The 20488-nt window shown below is 47.0% G+C and overlaps 1 protein-coding gene across 4 annotated transcripts in view; it reads left to right on the plus strand.

The window, feature by feature from the left end:
• The window catches only part of CRACR2A (calcium release activated channel regulator 2A), a 190042-nt gene that overhangs the window by 126921 nt on the left and 42633 nt on the right, over positions 1-20488 (plus strand). For all 4 annotated transcript variants that reach the window (XM_030938599.1, XM_030938597.1, XM_030938598.1 and 1 more), the window contains 3 exons: positions 1323-1469; positions 15875-15965; positions 19113-19208. In XM_030938599.1, the coding sequence (XP_030794459.1) occupies positions 1323-1469; positions 15875-15965; positions 19113-19208 (334 nt within the window). The remainder of the gene's footprint in view (positions 1-1322; positions 1470-15874; positions 15966-19112; positions 19209-20488) is intronic.

A 20488-nucleotide genomic window follows, 5' to 3' on the forward strand; every position in this document is an offset into this window, starting at 1 on the left:
GTTGAAAGGATGGAAGGAGGTGAAGGACTTACATTTTCAATAGCTGGAAACTTGAAAGATTAAGACACAGAGTGAATATTTAAGTAACAAAAGACTGAGAAGACAATGAACTGAGCTAGTTATTACATCTTGTTCTATAGATGTGAAAAAAGTGTTGGAAAATACGTATGTGTCCATTAATTTAAAAAATCAAAAACCTGATTGTTTGGGGGATAAGATTTGTATTTATTCTCTACTTTGCTAGAACAAAGTTGAATTGGTAATTTATAATAAACTAGCCTGTGAAGTTTCACTTGAACTTCACTGTTTATTGTTCTATAACTTTTAAACTTGATGCTATAACACTCTATTGCCTGCTAGCTGTGAGAAATTATTAACTTTTATTGAATTAAAACCTATCCTCTTTCAGATTTGTGTTTAACTTAGCTTGATCATTGACTACAGAGTTTTTGGTTTCTCCAGAAAGGGAGAACAGGGTCCACCATGTGTGTCTCCTCCTCATTCCCTCCCTGGGTATCAGCCTGAGCCCCTGCATCTCTGCCACTGAGCCGTGTACACACGTGCCTTTGAGCCTCTGTTTATTGGCCCCCGGGTCTCCCACATCTCTCTCGTCTTGTCTTTCTGTGCGCACATCTTTCAAACTTGCTCCTTCCCTTCTTTCTGCCTGTCAGTCATCCCTAGTGTCACCAGGCCACAGTGGGGTGCTGCATATTCTCTTCCCTTCCTGCAGCGACAGTTGCTTTCTGCCATCCATCACATGGCACGTCTTTACCTCTCAGCAGTGAGGACCATCCTTCCTGGAGGCAACAAGCTCTCTCCTTTAGCTCCATAGTGTGTGTCCTCACATGCACTGGGCTCCTGTCCTGTCTTCTTCCTGGCATTTAGAGATGCACCCGAGCATGTTGCTGTGCACACTCAGCCCCATGAGCCCATCGTGAAGGCTACAGGAGGACAGAAGCAGCAGAGCGAGGTGGGGAAGGAGGCCAACACCAGAGTCAGACAGACCCCGATCTGGAGCCCCGACTCCATCAGTTACTGCTGGGTGATCTTAGACGGCTCACTCCACCTCTCTTCACCTGCTTCCTCATCTGTAAATGGGGTGATTGCAGCTCCTGCCTCATAGGGTTACTGTGAGGACAAAATGAGCTGATATCCTTGAAGCTCCTCACATGCAGCAGGCATTCGGTCCACGTTAGCTACTGTCATCTTTATAGTGATTCTGATGGTACTGTTTCTGGCTGTCTGTTTCCTATCTGGGAACCTCTGTATTTCCCATGAAGCCTCATTTCCACACTTCCACATGAGCATCCCTTCTCTTGCAGTGAAAGTGATGTCAAGCAGCTCTGGCTGCAGCTGAAGAAGGATGAACCTCATTTACTATCCAACTTTGAAGATTTCCTGACCAGAATCTTCTCCCAGCTCCAAGAAGCCCATGAGGAGAAGAATGAACTGGAGTATGCCTTAAAAAGGTGGGTACCCCAGTGTCAGCCACTTTCTGTAACTATGTGTGAAAGAGACACACAGTGCACTTTCTCTTAGATCTTCTGCCAGAACATTGTGTGATGCCTCCTTATTGCTGTCTGCCAAAGTGGGGACCGGGCTGTATGTCTGTCACGATATATATATTTTTAAGCTCTCCCTCACCTTTATAAGCTATATATGATAGGCACTATTCTAAATACTTTTTATACACTAGCATATTTAGTCCTCACCACAACCCTTTGAAGTAGGGACTGGTTATCATTTTGCACATTTATTATCTGCACATTTTGCAGGTGGAGGGTTGGAAACCCAGAAAGGTTAAGTAGTGCGCCCCAGAAGGCACAGCTTGTAAACAGTAGAGCCAGGACTCGGAGTGAGCTAGCCAGGTGCCCGTGACCAGAAGAAAAATCACTCTGTTTCCCTCCAGGCAGTAAGGCCACCCCCAGTGCCAGATCAGCCTACTTTGCAGAGGTGGCATGTTTGGTAAGGTGACCTGTAGCCCTGCTGAATGTCCCTCCTCCTGGCCGCTCTCTCCCGTCACGGCCTCATGTATCTTCATCCGCCATATTTGCCTCCAAGACCTCTCCAGGAGACAGGACCAGGCAAGTTAAGCAACATCTGAAGAAGCTACTGAAGAACTGAACCAGAGTCAGAACAGGCGGGTATATCACAAAACTGGGGCAAGCCCGCTAGACACCAGTTCCTTCATGAGAATCAATGCATGGTTGTGGGCACCGTGCTGTTCTTAGCCCTTTAACACACATTTACAGCCATGAGCTCGCATTTTGTGAACGTGGACTTAGACGTGGTATGACTAGGGATGGTTCATAACCCTGAAGGTGAGGCCAAAACACAGGGCTGGGTTTGAGTAGAGCTTGGAAGCATACAGAGGAGGCCCTGCCCCCTGCTTCTGCCATGAAATCTTGTCCACACCCAGAGATTTGCTCACGTTCTGCAGGAATCCTCAACAATCCCATGGCTATGCAGTTCCAGAAAGCACCTGCTCCTCCATTCAGATACTTCAGCAAAGCCTGGAAGGCAGTTTCAGAGTCTGTGCTGAAATAGTCTTAGAGTAAGCGTGCAGCCTCTGATTGAACAAGAAGAGATCACCATGTGTCTTGCTGTGTAGATCATCTATTTACACGTTATTCTGATTCCCGGCTCCTTTTCGTCTTGTGTCTCCCCAACCTCAACTCTAAAAATAACTTGTAGATCATCTATTTACACATTATTCTGAGTCCCTGCTCCTTTTCGTCTTGTGTCTCCCCAACCTCAACTCTAAAAATAACTTGTAGATCATCTATTTACACATTATTCTGAGTCCCAGCTCCTTTTCGTTTTGTGTCTCCCTCAACTCTAAAAATAACTTGTTGAGGTCCATTGGGTATACACAGATCTGGGGAGAAAGGACTTTTAGGACTCTGCATTATGAAGATGCTGAGGCCCTGGAGGAAACATAGTTTGGCTGGAGGACTGTTAAGAACATTCTGGGGAGAGGCTCCCAAAGCTCAGAGAAGGGAAGGATTAAAGGGTGTATTTTTATGTAGCTATTACCTAATTAAGAATCAGACAGAACTGGCCGGGCGCGGTGGCTCAAGCCTGTGATCCCAGCACTTTGGGAGGCCGAGACGGGCGGATCATGAGGTCAGGAGATCGAGACCATCCTGGCTAACATGGTGAAACCTCGTCTCTACTAAAAAATACAAAAAACTAGCCGGGTGAGGTGGCAGGCACCTGTAGTCCCAGCTACTCGGGAGGCTGAGGCAGGAGAATGGCGTGAACCCAGGAGGTGGAGCTTGCAGTGAAATCCGGCCACTGCAGTCCAGCCTGGGTGACAGAGTGAGACTCCGTCTCAAAACAAAAAACAAAAAAAAAAGAATCAGACAGAACTGAGTTTGAGTCTTGATTCTGCCATTTACTAGCTATGCAACTTAGGACAAGTTACCTAACCTCTCTGGGTCTCAGCTTCCTTATCTGTAAGATAGGGATAGTATCCATCTCACAGAGTTTTGAGTATTAAATGAGATAATGCATGTAAGTATTTGGAACAGTGCTGGCACATAAGTATCCAATGAATGTCAAAATAATAATTATTAGTATTTTAAATAAGTATCTTTGTTAGTCTTAGAGGATTTGTCTGGCTGAAGTGGAGAGTTTGAGCATCAGTATAATCAGTGGCTAAGTTTAAGGATCCCTGTATCCTTCCAGACAACAGTGTAGTGACTTGCTGCTCAAAGTGTGGTCCATGGACCAGCAACGTTGGCATCACCTGGAAACATCTTAGGAGTGGAGAGTCTCAGACCTCACCCCCAGCCCCACTGAATCTGCGTTTTAACAGGGTGTCCAGGTGCTTAGCGTGTAACTTTGGGAAGTGGGAGGCCGAGAATGAGGAGTTCTGGGTTTGAGGCATGTATGACTTTGCAACCAGCCAGCTCTGTGACTGCTCAGATTTCGTGGCCTCTCTTGAGGCTTGGTTTTCCTATCTGTAAAATGAGGGGACTAGATTAGTTGCTGACCCCACTTCACCCCTTCTCCCCTCTGACCCCCAGCACTGATCACCTGGAGGAGCCACAGCAAAAGTTAAGTGGCCTCTCCCAGAAAGGAAGGCATTCTTCTCTTCTCTAAGGAGATAATTGCAGTCTGAACTGGTGGGCAATTACCCAGCCTTAGCCTGGCATCTCATCTGCAGGACCTCCTCTGCTGGCCTGCATTTCTGCAGGAAGAAACAAGTCCTCCTGTCTTGCTGGAGAGCTGCTTAGCCCTGATATCCATCTTTAAGGGCCTCTATTAGTGGTTTGTCCTCATTTAGTAATTGTGCTTAAAACGTTGTTGAGATAAAAGTCAAGCCACTCTTGGCTGCATATGCACAACCAGCTCATCCGAAGGTTCCAGCCTCTCCATGCCCATCCTCAGTCAGTATCCCTGCCAGCCATGCCTCCTCTGGAGTCAGCTGATCAAGGCCCACTCTTGGCTAGGGAACTGTGTTGGGATTGGGGACTCACTGAACTCTTTGACCAGTCCCGTTCCAGAGGCATTCTCCAGATGCAGAACCTGAGAACTGCAGACCGTATTGAGCAGGACACTGAAATAGGAGGCAGGAAGGACTGGAGCCCCTGCCCAACCACTGGCACTTACCAGCTGTGTGACCTCAGGCAACTTGCATTACCTCTCTGTGCATCAGCTTCCTTATTGGCAACCTCTGATATTTTCTACTAGAGCCTCTTTCAGTCTCTTCTATTTTTTAAAGAAAGGTGGGTCGCACCTTGCTGGTGGGCCTGTCTATAAAGGCACTTGCAACTCAGACGTCAAACAAGAGACTGGAAATCCCAACAGGGTATAGGATATGAAAATGGGATTCTTTACAAATGACTCAGGGTGAGATTAAGTGATTCTGAGACATCTAGAAAGTGAGTTTGGAGGTGTGAGGTTGTTTGTGGGAGGGACATTTTCAGGTTTTAGAGAGGAAGTGGGAGGAAGCTCTTGGGGATGGCCTGATTTGGGAGGGAGCCTAGAGGAATCCCGAGGAGAAGAGCGGGTTCTGGTGAGCTGTGAGAATATCGCCCAGGCATCTCCACACGCTCACTTTTCATTATAGTGGATGACATTTCAATGAGCGCCTATCCCAGATGCTGGGGATGACAGCTCAGGTCACGACTGCTGCATGTCTGCCCCGGGCCAGGCACCGGGGGAACAGTCTGTGTGTAACCAGTAGCTAGCATCGAACCAGCACTCCCTCCATGCCAGGCTCTGAGTTCAGCAAAGGGAACGTAGGGTCCCTCCGCTTGAGGAGTTCGTGATTGCACCGAGGAGACGGCACTTAGATGCCTGGAAATTCTGCACAAGACAGACCAGAAAATCCTCCTGCAAATGAAACCTTAGACAACATTGCCATGGGCAGCATAGCCTCTACTTTTTCTCCTTGTGCAGACCACACACCTTTCTCCCACAGGGCCAGAGAACATGAGGCTGACCTCTGGGGGAGTTCGGCCTTATGCAGGTTAGGCAGGACACACACTGCCTGCCCCCAGCCTCCCAGGCTGGGCCATATCCCCCAGGTGGCACTGTGGCTGTGAGTGGAAAAGGCCCACCCCAGCTTCCTCCTCACATTTACCCCCACTTCCTGGGAGGGAGGAGGTGAACTGAGGTGGCTGAGTGCTAGGCAAGCCCTGGATAGTGGAGGCCAGGAGAACCCCTCAGAGTGTCCTGGAGCATTGTTAGAAACAACCCAGAGTCCTCCTCACTCATGGCCGTGAATTTTTTTAACCTGCATATCAGAAATAGCAGCAGGGAAGGGGTCTGGGAGCATTCAGTCTCCCTCACCCTTGTCCTTTTGCACAGAAGTTGAAGAAATTTCGGATGCAACCCCCTTCTGGGCCTCCGCTTCTCTCCAAGGAAGGAAGGTGAGACTTCCACTGAGCAAGTCCCCTCTGCATTCGCAGTGCAGATGTGCGAGGTCTTCACACTTCAGCACGAGGGATCTAGTGTAGACATTGGGGAGAACTCAGAATTGGGAATGTCTTTGCCATAGAAAGCATCCTCTGCATTTACCTTTTTCTGCAACGAAAGCTTGAGATCTCCAGGGGATGTCGAGCAGTGCTGTCTGGAGGCAGCAGTAGATCCAGACTTTTCACCAGAACCACTTTGGGATGCCAGAGGTCCCACCCCAGTGGGGGCCGGTTCAGTTGTCTGAGGTGGGGGCTTAACATCTGTATTCGTAATGTGTGGGGGCAAGGGTGAATTAGGCAGTATCTGAGTGGGGTGCTTTGAGCTCTGAAGGAAAGTGCTTTCTAGATCAAAGGCCAGTCCCAGGCTGTGCTCCGGGAGGTCTCCGACTCAATCCTCTGCAGCTCTGTAGCCTGGGAATACCAGCTGGCTGCCTGTTTGGCATCACTGGTTGACCATACTCGGCCTTGACAAGCTTAGCAGCAGTCCCCACGCCCTCCGTGGAATCAGCTCCTCATGTGCACAGTGTTCCCTTGTCCATCTGAATCAGACCTCAGGCTGTTTCTTGGGAGCTCACAGGCTCTTAAGTTGCAGCCGCTACCAGCTGCCATTCAGCCACTTCCTGTCTGCAGTGATTCCCTGGGCTCTGGGAAGGTGTCCAGACCAGGAGGAATGCACCCTACAGACTGACAGGCAGCCCCAGCTATGATGGCCTGCACCCCCACACAAGCCTGAGGATCGGCAGCCTGTGTTGTGGAGCTGGAGGACAAGGAAGCTATCCCCGAAGCTTTTCAGGGAAGAGATGTCATCAGATTGCTGGCCCTGCCTCAAGTTAGGGCAGCAAATAAAGCGTCATATTCCTAGCAGGTGGCCCTTACATTCCACAGAGTTCTTCGTGACCTTGGGGAAGGCCTCAGCTTCATAGTCCTCGAATGGTAGGTTGCTTAGATTTACCAGAGGATTTTTAAATTAAAAGGTAGTTCCCTCTCCGCTAGAGAGTCTAAATCGGTGTGTCTCAGGGAAGGGGCCCAGGAACATGCACCATAACACATCCCAGACGGTTCTGATATAGGCAGGCTGTAGACCACGCTTTCAGAAATGCTGCTCTAGCCAGTTCTTCCAGAATCAATCAGCCAGCAAAAGGCACATCCCGGGGTGCCCTTCCAATCTGGAATGCTAGTCCTAGTCTTAGGGTGAAGTTCTCGGCGGGGACTCTAGGTGACGAGGCTGTGACTTAATCAAATGCATGTCTTCTGTGGGTTTATTATTATGTTGAGCACATTGTTAACATTGCCCTGAGAGCAAATTGGAAAGTGAGGACTGTTTGTGCTCTGTGTACACCATGGGCCTGATTTGTAAACCTGACTAATAAAAAACCATTTGGTTTATAGAATGGGATAAAGCTGCAAAGTTGGTTTATACAGGCAGCAGAGTCTAATTTGGAAGAAACCATCCGTCTTGAAAATCCAATTGGCAATTTCACAGTCTTTGCAGAATTTTCTACAAACTCTTACATTTTCCTTTCATTCAGCTCTACTCTAATCATGCATGTATGTGTGTGCACGTGCATGCGCCCACTTGTGTGTGAGAGAGATGGAGACAGAGACAGAGATAAGCAGATAATTACAGAGACCGAGATAGACTGATTTCAGGGGAACAAAACTCTAAACAGGATTTTTCTAGTGGGAGCTTCTTAGCTGTCAGAGGACTGCAGCTGCCCTAAGAAGGTGGCGGAGGGCAGTGGGGAGTCCAAAACCCTGCTTACCATTCCCATTCCAAGCACAGAACTGACTGAGGCTGAATTTGCTTCCATGTTCTTCTCTTGCAAAGAGCAGACTTCTTGAGACTTCTCTAGTCGAGGGTCTTCGTTCTGTCATCAGCATGTTGGGCAGGGAGTGGGAGGGAATGTGGGTAACATGGGGAAATGGGAGTCAAGCCCCTCCCATAATCTTGCCTCTCTTTGACCATAGCAGTGCGGGCTGTTGGCCCCATACCTCGCTCCAGTTCGTGCTCACTCCCCAGTTGACAGATTCCAGGTGTAATTTGGAACACTGACAATTCTAAATGCAAGTATATGGAGTTATCTATTTTACAACCTAGGCTGCTGGGCCAGACAGTGTAGTGATGTGAATGGAGCCACGGGACCCGAGTCACGGCCTGGATTCTGCCCGCTACTCTGACACTTGGAAATCTGGTTACTTCACTGTTTCAATCCTCATTTTCTTCACTTGAAAAACAAAGACGTAGGGAGTACATCAGCTTTATAAGCTTTCATTCTGTGATGGGGAGGAGGGATTCTCCTCTTTGCGTCTGCCTTTGCCGAAACTTTGCAAATCAGGAGATGTAACTGATCAAACCACAGCCTCAAAGACACACATACAATCAGAATGACAACTCTCCAAGGCCAATGGCCATTTCTGAAACTCTGCCTTGAGTTCAAGCTCCTGAAATGTACCTAAATTGTAGAGAAATGCCATTTCCTCTCTGCAAGGCCAAGCCTACACTTTCATTTACAACCGGCAGAAACTACATTTTTCTTGGAATGATTTTAGCACACCCCTGCTGACAACCTAGGCAGGGGAATGGATGACTTTCTAAGACCCTCTGAAATCCCAATATATTTTATTTAAAAGGGAGGACAAAGGAGAGGAGAAGCACGAAGAAAATCTTTTGACCAAGCAGTATTCCACAGCAGGAAGGCCTTGGCCCATGTGCCATTAGCTGGAACTCCAGTGATGTTGAGTATTAATGCTTCGCTCTGGCGTAGCACCTTAACTCTCAGTGTGCAAAGCACTTTGTGAAGGTTAATTAATTTTCACAGTTCCTGTGGGAGGCTGGCAGGATAAGTTAATGCTAACTACATCTCACCTTCCAGTTCCCTGCAAATTATCTGTAAAGGCCTCTCAGAAGCTACGCTTTGTATTTACATTAGACTCATAAATTCTTCACCCCTACATCCTTCTCACACATCCCATCCTCCTCCCATCCTTAGCTCCCCAGTAACCCAGCACCAGACGTACACGTGAGTGCGCACACACACACACACACACGTCCTTTAGAGAGGGACATTTGCCAGAACCAGACATCTCGGATGAAGGTGTTTAATCCCCTGAGCTGGACCTGGGCTTTCATCTGGGTTTTCAGTAGGACTCATTCATTCTGATCCGTCACTGCCCTTATGGCGTCCACAGTATCTCACTGTTACTCTCTCCCGTCTGCTGTTGAAAATCTCCCTATTCTGAACTCACCTCTTCTTAGCTTTTCCCCTGAGAACTCCACCATCCTTCCCACCACCAGAGCGGGTAGCTTCCTTCACTTCCCCCTAACAGGGCTCTGAGGTCACAGGATGACCGTCAGACAGAACCTAGGAGGGTTCTTTTGGGTCTGCCTCATGGTGTGTAGCTTCTTCTGTCTGTTCCTTTCCTCCCTGCCACTATAGCACTGGGCTTGATATTCTTAGATGCTAAATTATACAGAGAGTATAACTTCAATCTGAAGTATTTTGCCCAGGGTCATACTGTAAGAAGGGCTTAATCAACACTTTTCAATGGGATGTATGGACGTCTCTTTCCACATTTAGTCTTCTCTATTGAGCCTCCTCAGGTTTTATCCACCTCTGTGTCTTCTATCCCCAACTCCTTCACCACTCCTGCCCACGTTTCTTCACACCACGTACACCAAGCTGCCACTTGATCCTCCACCCCCCACTTTCTACTTGACCCTTGGCTGACATCTATAGAGCAGTGACTCTCAAATGGGGTCCTTGGCCTCTGGAGAATCAGAAAACTTATTTAATTAGAATTTATTAAATGCATCTTATGGTGTTAGACACTTCCACATGCATTATCTTTTTTAATCTTCACAACTTCTATCTAAAGTAGGTATTACCAACTGATTTTTCAGATATAGAACACTTCAGGCTTACTGAGGTAACGTGACTTATCCAAGGCCTGAAAGTTTGTAAATGTCAGAACCGAGACTTGAACCCAGACCTTCTAATTCTGGATCTAATAAACTTTGAGGCAACCATACGCGTGTCAGCAAAGGGTCTATAACCTAGACTGCCCTGAAACATGCCAGAGGAACTACCCAGCTATCACGGGGAAAGAAAAGGATGGGGAGGATAAATATGAGTGCTCATGACTGTTGCTAACTCTGCCTCTTCCACATATTTGTCCTTCTGTTCCACTGAGAACTCATGTCTCTTGCCCTCACTCCTCTTTCATCTACCTCTTCTTCGTCTTTCCCGCATTATGTAACTCAAAATGATTAGGGTCAGATAGTAGAAAATGGAATAATTAAATAGATACCACTTGAGTTCTGGGAGCCAGGTCAAGAAGTGTTTTGGTTTGTTTTTGTTTGTTTTGAGACGGAGTCTCACTCTGTCACCCAGGTTGGAGTGCGGTGGTGGGATCTTGGCGCACTGCAACCTCCACCTTCTGGGCTCAAGTGATTCTCCTGCTTCAGCCTCCTGAGTAACTGGGGCTACAGGCGTGTACCACCACACCTGGCTACTTTTTGTATTTTTAGCAGAGAGAGGGTTTCTCCATGTTGGTCAGGCTGGTCTTGAACTCCTGACCTCAGGTGATCTGCCCGCCTTGGCCTCCCAAAGTGCTGGGATTACAAGCGTGAGCCCCTGTGCCCAGCCAGAAGGAGTGTTTTGAGAATGGCTAAGAGAAGATAGGTTGAATGGCTATGCCTACATGTCACTAATTAACATCTCAGAGAGCTCTGCTACAGATTGTTGTCCTCATTTTGTCTAACATTTTTCCAATGGCATGAGTAAAGGAAGATAAAAAGGGAATATTTTGAAGTAATGAAAAAAATTCCATCCATAAAGAAGATACAACATATATTAAGCTTTACGCGCCAAACAACACAACAGCAAGATACATACGGCAGAAGCTTTTAGAAAAAATAAAGAAAACTAGGCCGGGCGCGGTGGCTCAAACCTGTAATCCCAGCACTTTGGGAGGCCGAGACAGGCGGATCACGAGGTCAGGAGATCGAGACTATCCTGGCTAACACGGTGAAACCCCGTCTCTACGAAAAAATACAAAAAACTAGCTGGGCAAGGTGGCGGGCACCTGTAGTCCCAGCTACTCAGGAGGCTGAGGTGGGAGAATGGCGTGAACCTGGGAGGCGGAGCTTGCAGTGAGCTGAGATTCGGCCACTGCACTCCAGCCTGGGTGACAGAGTGAGACTCCATCTCAAAAAAAAAAAAAAAAAAAAAAAAAAGAAAACTTAATAAAAACCAGACTTTAGACTTTAACAAATTTGCTTCAGATTTGACACATGAGTCACGCAAAAGTACATGGAAGATTAAAGTATGTGAAACCGTCAATGAACACACTTTAGAGATGAATATAGAATCGTGTGCCTTACAAATAGAATATATATCCCTCTCATAGAAGTTGTGCAAACATTGGTCATGTTTGTGGCTACAGAGGAAAGATAACCAATAGATTCCAAAACCATTTCTTACTATAATATAATAAAACTAGAAACCAATAGCTTGTACCGTTTTTAATAAACTGCCTTTTAAATAACTCTCAGATACATTAAATGACAAAAACCAACATTATAGATTGTTTAGCCTACATCCTGATTGAAGATTTAAAATGTCAACAAAACTTGGAAGGTCACTGAATACACCACATAACCAACTGAGACCTGTTAGCATAGTGACGGGCTGGAAAGATGGACTAGAACTAGCAATCACGAAATCTAACAGAATTACATTTGAGATGTTGCTCTGTGTTCAAAACGCCAATGGCAGAAGCACAAAGTAGAGGAGATACAATTCAGTAGCACCATCTTTAAAACAAAAATGATCACACAGACCTAAGATTTAGAGATTGTAGTTGGCAAATGGGTTCAGCACACATCCACTGTAATGTGGCTGCCAAGAAAAGTTAATGGGGTTTTAGGCTGTATGAATAGTTATGCAGCATCTGGAACAAGAGAGGAAATAGCTCTAATCTGCACACATCAGACTCATACACTGGACATTCAGTTTGGCACTCCCATAGCTTGAGAAAGATCATTGCAGCCCATTTGAAGAGGCATGAAGGGAATTGTAAAGGGGTTTGTAAAAAATCCACGTGAGACACAGTTGCAGGAAGTGGAGAGGCTTGACCTGAACCCTTGAAGTCTTGATGCCGTTCTGAAATACATGAAAGGCTTTTATGCAGAAGAGTAAGGTCATGGAAAGACAGATTTCTGTGAGCCAGAATATCCCAAAGATGAAATAACTACTTAGAGAAACAGCAAGTTCCCTGTCACTGGGGGTATTCTAACTTAGTCTGGGTAAGTACTTGACATGGTATTATCACAAGAATTTTAACACCAGAGAAACAGGTAGTTAGATCAGACAAACCTTCCAACTCTGAAGTTCTTTAACTCACATGGTATCTAGTGTTCCCTCAGAATGGTCCATGAGCTTCTGAGTTTGGTACCCAAAATTGTAAATTGAGTTTTTACAGGTTTTTGGCATTAACATTTTGAGTTCAGGCCCTGCGGGTGACATAAATGCCTGCGTGTTTATAATCTAATTGAGACAACACGAACCCAAATGAAACAGTTGTTCAGGACTATTTAAGATTAATTGTTAAATGATCAAATGAAGACATCTGCTATCATCAGAGTTCAGAGAAGGGGTCATGAGGGTTGGAATAGATGGCAAAATCTTCACAGAGAAGACTTCAAAGTCTGTTTATATGCATTAGGCAATATAAGTGGTTTTAGAAATTGTGGCAACAAGGATGTATATGATGAGCAAACATGATGAGTTGGCGGAATATGGCGAGCCTTGCTGAATGTGACTCACCATATGTGCACATCTTTTTAGTGTCTCTTGCTGCCACTGCCCGCACAGCCACTGCAGGGCTCCTGCAGACACGGGCTCCTGGCTCCTGGCTCCTGCTCACTCACAGTCTGGGTCTCTCATGGATTGGTTTGACAGGCACTTTTATTGACTGAGCTATTTCTTCTTCATCTTCCCAATTGCATCAGCCTTTCCAAACCCAGCAGGTCTTTTATCCTTGAAACCAAGACCCTCTTCCCCTTGGGGAGCACTGCCCTTTGCCCTCCACAGCCCATGATTATAATGACAACAGTAAATCATCCCGTACATTGACTGAGGGCTCTGTGGTTCTGACACTTTCCACATCCACTCTCGGGTGTTCTTTATGACAATGTAGGGAGGAACACAGGGCAGATACCATTCCAGGATGGGAGGAGGTCAGAGCACTTACCCAAGGTCACACTGAGGAAAGGAGCTGGTTCTGGGATCCGAATGCAAGTCGTCTCATCCCTGCACTGGTTTAGTGACATGACTGGTATGCACAGCACCTTAATCTTCTCCATTCCTGGGATTAGTGTGTTCTAACCCAGTCTTGTCATAGTCATTCAAGCCTGGAGAGTCTCACAGCAGGCCAGCTTTCCAAAAGCTTGGTTGCATATATGAGTCTGGTTGGGCCCAGGATCTCGGATGCCCACCTGGAATCCCAGGGCTTCTTTGCAGTAGGCCTAGCCTTTGTGAGTGAGGGCTAGGAGGAGGCACTCTTCAAACACTGTATCTATCTTCCTGCCAGTTATTTTTTAGTGGTTTGTAAAATAACTTAATTCACATACCAGCAAGCTGGTATGCAAGCATGAAAAACCTAGAGTGTGTTAATTTAATCAAATAAGACATAGATTAAAGTTAATATAGCACACTTAATTATATTATAGAATTAATGCCCTGCATGGTTATTAGAAATAAATGGTAAGCCATTTATATGAATAACTTTATATGAATTGCTTTAGCAGAGCCCAATCAATGTTTAAGTTTCTCTCATCTTACTTTATTAGTTTTACAGTATTTATATAGCTGGAATCTCTGTCTGGAGTTTTCCTTGATATCATTTACCATCTAGCATCTGAGTTTCTTGAAACACAGGAAGATAGTTCCAGGGACTAAGAGAAATCATCTTGCTTTCCGAAAGTTCCTTCAAACTGTATCTGCTTCTGTCACTGAAGTATCAGAGTCAATAGCATGAGCCTTTTTCATTACTTTTCCTCCAATATTTTGTTTTAATTCTTATGAGTTAACTCAGAGCAAAAGAAACCATCCCAAACATCGGTCATTTAACAAGAAGAGATTTCTTACTCAGCCAAAAAGAGTAAGGGATGCAGGACGTATCCATAAAGACAGGGTCCCGGCTTGCGAAGGTCTGGGAGGACTGTCATCTCTTGCTGAGCCCACCCTGGGCCGTTAATGTACAGTCACTCAAAATCAGGTTTCTGGTCTTGGGGGTGCAGCCAAGCAAGGCAACTCCAAGGCTGTGCTCTGTGATGAATGTCCCTGACCATGGAGTCTCACACATTGTTCCTTTGTCTGGGTCAGATTTGTGGTTTCTGTAAAGCTGGAAGGATGCCAGTCAACATGACTCCTGTTCATTGTTCCCCTGTGCACATAGTGAAAATGCTCTCCCAACAGGTGGCAGGTGAGAAAGGGGCAGAAATTGGGCTGTGGCAAAGCCTTGGACAGCAGAGAAGGTCTGGTCCTGGGAGGCCCAAGTGGACATGGGAGGTAGGGGGTAAAATGATGGAGGGCTCAGGGGAATAAATATATTCCCATCCTTGATGTTCAGTTCGGAAATCTTCCTAGTACTTCTTAATATTGAGAACTTCAATTATTGAAGTCTCTTAAATAAAGGGCGCAGTGGGCTTGCCATCATTGAAGTTTAGAATGGCAGGGGCCAAATGTGTGTGTGTGTGTTTGTGTGTGTGTGTGTGTGTCTGTTGCAAGTTCAAAATAGGTCTTGAGAGCCACATCAGCCTGTTCACAGAGCCTGGAGTTTCCTGAACAGGATAGGGAGAGGATCGGGAATAGGAGCCACAGAAAGGGTCTTTCACTGCATGGTCAGCAAAAAAGGCATGAAAATGCAACTACCTGGGAATGTCAATAATTCAGTGTGATAACTCCCAGTTTCAGTTCCAATGCTAATACCAGATCTTTCCTGTTTGAATTTGGAGGGGCATTAGAAGTTGGATGTATCATGGGGAGAGGGAGAAACAGAAAAGGGTCATCCCTGGGGATGACCTACAAACCTTGTCCCCATAGCTGTGTTTGTCTTCATCTCCCTATAGGAGCAGAGTGCCTAGGTGCTCACTTTCTGGTTGGGAAGAGGAAAGAGTGGGGAGAGGATGCTGAGAAAAAGAGTGGGGATGAGGACATCTCATTGTCATCGCCATCCTCCAACCAACCTCTCCTGTCTCGCACTGTCTGCTTGTGCCCTGGAGCCTGAGATGGCACAGGCACTAGACATCGTGCCTTTTGCTTTGTGGTGGGGGGTGTGGTAGCTCTTGTTGCCATCATCATGGAATCTCTTGAGAATCTCATGAGAAACATGGATCACACAAACTCAAGCATACAAGGAGAGTCCTCTGAGAGAGCAGTGATAGAGGGTCCTGATGTGCACAGGCAGAGAGAAAGCATGCAAACAGGGACGAAATAAACCAGGAAACAGAACAGGAAAGAAACCCACACAATGCAACTTCATATAGTCTATGAGCGTGGGGCTCAGCGGGAACAGGGATGATACGTCTGGCAGAGGCCTGTGGGCTTGTGTTGAAATAAAATACAGTAAAGGGAGATGGTCCAGGGAAACTTCACCGAGGAGCACAGGGATCATCTAGGAGTGATGGCTGGGGGGTGGGGGGAGGAGAGGCCACGTGAAACCTACCAGTTGCAGGGGCAGGTGCCACAAGGCCTCTGTGGTCTGCATCCCTTGTCAGGTTAGCTGATCCTGAGGGACTGATCTTGTAGCCTTGACTGACCTGACTGATGCTGTCACCCCCACACCCACAGCTCCAGAGCGGGGGACTGGTGTCTGAGCTCCAGGAGTTATCGCTGTGGGATAGGGGAACCTCAATGCAGACTCTCCTTTTGCCACCTCTGTAGGAAAATTGCTGCTTATGATGAAGAAATCCAGCATCTCTATGAGGAGATGGAACAGCAAATCAAAAGTGAGAAGGAGCAGTTTCTCCTGAAGGTAAGTGTGTACTCCCCAGGCTTGGCTCTGAGGCCAGCTTGACATATCTGCTCTGTCTCCCCCAAATTTAAGATTGTGGTGCCTCCATCCACGCACTGTTGATTCCCTCTTTCTCTACTGTGTTTTTTTTTCAAGGCATTTATCACCTTCACACAGGACATGTAATATCCTTGTTTATTTTCATTGAGTGTCTATCTTCTCCTGCTAACATATAAGTTGCAAAAGAGCAGATATTTTTATCTTTTATTAACTAAGGTATCCTCAGCACATAGACAATGCCTGGAACATACCAGGTGCTCAACAAATATTGTTAAATGAATGAATGAATGAATAAGTGAATGAATAAAAGGATGGAGGTTCATGTTTTCTTTGTTAAATTTGATCTGACATTGACTGTTCCTAGATTTATATGGCAGGCCCACCCAAATGCACCAGCCCAGTTCACCTTGTGCCCAGCAGCTCTCCTAAGTGGACAAGCGTTAGCGCCTGTGCTACCCATCCTTTACCCTTAGGCACATGGAAAATTTAATAGCCAAGAAAAAACAAATCAATCCCACCTTCCACAGATACCATGGAGGAAATGGATAACTCCCTTCCCTCTTCCTGGTCTGACCCTTATCTGCCCCTTCCCAAGCCTTGCCATTTGTCTCAAGAAGTCAGGATTGGCAAAATCCTCTTCTTTGCCAAGGTAAGCAGGGTCCTTCTGGAAACATGTTCATAAAACTAAATTTAAAAAAAAAAAGCGTCAGAGAACTCTCTAGCACCCATTTTGGGGCTATCTACTTGGTGGGTTCTCAGCAGAAAAGACTTTGATCTTAGATGGCAGCTTCCCTTGACGCTCAGCACTAAGTCTGACTGTTATCACAACCCCTTCTCTTGAATCAATTTTAAGTTTTGTGCTGCCTCAGATTATCAACACCACTGCTCCATTTATTATCACAGATGTCATTCAAACTGAGAGGGAATCGGAATGCTTTTCAAGAAAATCTGGTCATGTCCTCCAACTAGCGCCCTCTGGAGGCTTGTCAGAATTTCCAGGCCTCCTCCCTCTCGTAGAGCCTGAAAGCATTCTGGCTGCTCCTGCGCCTCAACCTAGTTGATGGCAGACAGAACTCACACACTTCTCACCAGTAGACCCCAAAATAGTTTCTGAGAACAGCAGCTCCCCACCCCACCTCCCTGCCATAGGACAGTCACCCCCTTTATCCCAAATGACACCCTGCACAGAGAGGCTGAGCTCCATGGGGCATCTTGTCCCCTCTGCCCGGGCCATGACTACAGGTCAGAGGTCCTAGCTAAAGGAAAAGACATGATTTCAGAAGCAAATGCTGGGCCAGGGCATGGGGGATGGGCAAAGGCAGAGGTCACAGGAAAAAAATTCGAGGACAAGTTTGTGTCACTGCGGGTGATCCAGCCTCCCTGGCCCCTTCTGATCCCTCCTTCTCCCCTCTTGACACCAAATGCCTTTAAAGTGCAGTGCTTAGATGTGTGCCTTTTGCATGAACGTAGAAACTGCTCAGATGTTTTTGCAGCACTATTAAGCCATTAGATACAAAGGCTTTTGTCTGGTGATAGATCAAGGATAGTGGTGCTACAGTTTCTGACATCATGGAAAAGGCTGAACCCTCGGACTAGAATTCGGATCCTGGCTTGACACTTATCAGTTTGTCTGACCATGAAGGAAGTACCTAATCACTTGCACCTTCCAACCCCAGGATGTGATGCCAGACCACCTCAACACTTTGTCCTGGTGCATTGTGAGGATGCTCTGTAGGCCCATTGTGGGTGCAGCCACATCATCACGGGGATCCTAGAGCCTCTCGCTGCTCCCAGCATTTTTCACGGGGAGCAGTAGCCAAGCTGAAGGAGGCAGATTCTCTGGAGCTGATTCTCTGGAAGCAAATGTTGGGAGCAGGTGCTGTCTGGTCAGATCGTACCTCTGCCATTCATGTGGTTAACATGAGGATAATCACAGGCTGTCCCTGTGGTTCTTCTGCCCATTTACCTACCTAAAAATGGGCAGAAGAACCTGGTAACGTCAACAGAGGATGCGCAAGGAAGCATCCTGAGGCTTTGAGTGGAGGTGTCCAAAGGCCTCTGGCCCAAGGGGGCCGTGTTCCACCACCGTGCTGCGGCCACTGGTATGCCAGGACACCCGTCTAGTGCAGCATCCCACGCTGTCCTCCTTGGGAAAGAGTCCTTCCGTATCTCAGGAACCCCAGGGGGCTCCGGTAGTGAGTTATATGGCAATTACAATGGTTTCTTCTCTTCCTGCACATTTTGTACCTCCATTCCGCCTTCAGGCAAGTGGAGTGCTGCAGATGGCATGGGTATTTTTGTTTCTATTCTGTGAACAAACAGTGATCCAGAAGAATGAAGCAAGTTAGTTGGGTGAAGCCGGGGCCAGAACCCAAGTTGTATCCCGCTCGGCTCAGGGCCCTTACACCACAGATCTGGCTCTGCTGAGAGCATCAGGCACCCGACGGCCCACACACTTTCCTCCTCATCCCACAGCCAGGCTCCTTCTCACCTGCTTCAGCACCTCTCTGTGGGGAAAGCCCAGCCTAGGGAAGGAGCAGATATTAAAACATCCTGAGGAGCAGGGCCCAGGAGACTTCAATCACAGTGGGAAAATATGAACACTTAGACCCTCAAGAGGAAGAGTTAATGGCCATGTATTTCCAGAGTGAGGCCAAGTTAAGGGATCCGATGCCAGTGCCCAACCTCGAACAGAGTATCCAGGTCGGAAGGCGTCCGAGGGGTCATCTGCCTCCCCCAATTTGCACATGAGGAGACCAAGGTCTGATGTTTGAACTCAGGCCCCAACTCTCCCGTTCAGTATTCCGCCGCTGGCTGACACTGCTCCTTTTTTTGGTGGAGAGGAGGGTGGCGGTGCACAGTCACTAGACATGGCCATGCTTGCTAGGAGTTGGCATCCTGCCTCACTAAGTGCTTGCACTATCTCTGTCTCATTTGGTCCTCCCTGATGGGGCAGGCAGGTTACCAGAGCCCTGCAGTGCTATGGGAAAAGCCCCACGGTCTAATAGGATGGGTTTTGATGTTGAGTAGGTTCAAGGTGGGAAAAGAAATCTATAACCCAGGGGTGCTACATTTGGGTCCTGTGTATCCCTCTTTCTGGCTTGGCAGGACACAGAGAGGTTTCAAGCCCGCAGTCAAGAGCTGGAGCAGAAACTATTATGTAAGGAGCAGGAGCTGGAGCAGCTCACCCAGAAGCAGAAAAGGGTATGTTGCTGTCAGTGGCCTCAGAGTACCTGACTTCACTCCATCCTTTGCTCTACCTCTTGCCCACCTTCCCTGCCATTCACTTAAGGACTTTTGATTTTTTTTAACCTGAGAAGAACGATTTAGTTGTACAAAAGATAGCATTTAAAATCACAGGTGATCACAAGATAGAACCTTTACTTCTCCAATACCAGGTGTTTAACTTGGAAAAGTTGCCAAGCATTCCCCCATGAGGTATCTGCAGACATGTTCCTATAATTATACCCAGGAGCCACAAGAATGCCAAAACTGGAATTTGCTTCCTGCCTCCTGTATAAGAAAAGAGGGGAATGCTGAGGTACAAGAGACATTGTCTACCACGATATGTGGGGGGAGGCTACAGATAAGCTTCTTCCCTCCAGAATGGTCATGGATACCTCTGCTGGAACAGGCGCTTCCAAAGTCAGCCTGTCTCTTCCCTGGTTGTGTGGTGCCTGGACAGGGTCATTGGCATCCTTTGTGGCTACTCCCATCCCCGCAGGAAGAATGTAGACACCAGGCACTGGTGTACTCTCTGATGTACCTGAACCTCCAGGAGGCAGACTGGGTGGTGCATTCTGCAGGGCAGTGTCTCTATGGCTGGGAGTGCCTGGCTAATGACCCCAGAAAGACTGACTGCCTAGGCAAGCCTCCTACTTAGTGGCCTCCACTCCTTAGCAAGGGCTCCTGAGGGAGACAGGCTAGCGTGCCACTGGCCTCCTGTTTTGTTGTGCCTGGTGCTGGAAGGAATCCAGCTCTGGACAGACCAGGACACATTGCTTCCATTTCAAAAGAGAGGGTTATTTTTAGCAGCACATTAGAATCTACTTGAAGACAGCCCTGCTAAGACAAGAGACTGTTCCACTGCTGCTGCTACCCAAGCCATGAATTTAGGTCTCTTTTCCTTCTGCAGCAAGACGATTTCTACTCCGGGAACTGCCAGCTGCCTCCCCGTTTCCCCATCCACAGTTGCACCTTGCTTCTCCTACTCCTTCTCTTCCTCTCTATTATGCATTAAGTTCCTAGCAATTAGATTTATCCCTCAAATGAACGATTGCCACTCGATTTAATTACTGCGTGCTTGCCTGATTGCACAGGAGCCTCTTGAGAATCACACCAAATCCTTTGTTGTTACTTCTTCCTCCCCTTACTGGCCGCATTCATTAAACTAAATTTATTATGATATATGTACCTTGGTTTGATTCTTCCTCTGGTGAGAGGATTGGAAGCTCTGCACATAATCAACAGCCAAGAAAAGCTGA

The sequence above is a fragment of the Rhinopithecus roxellana genome, chromosome 10 (assembly GCF_007565055.1).
Source record: "Rhinopithecus roxellana isolate Shanxi Qingling chromosome 10, ASM756505v1, whole genome shotgun sequence".
Lineage (NCBI taxonomy): Eukaryota > Metazoa > Chordata > Mammalia > Primates > Cercopithecidae > Rhinopithecus > Rhinopithecus roxellana.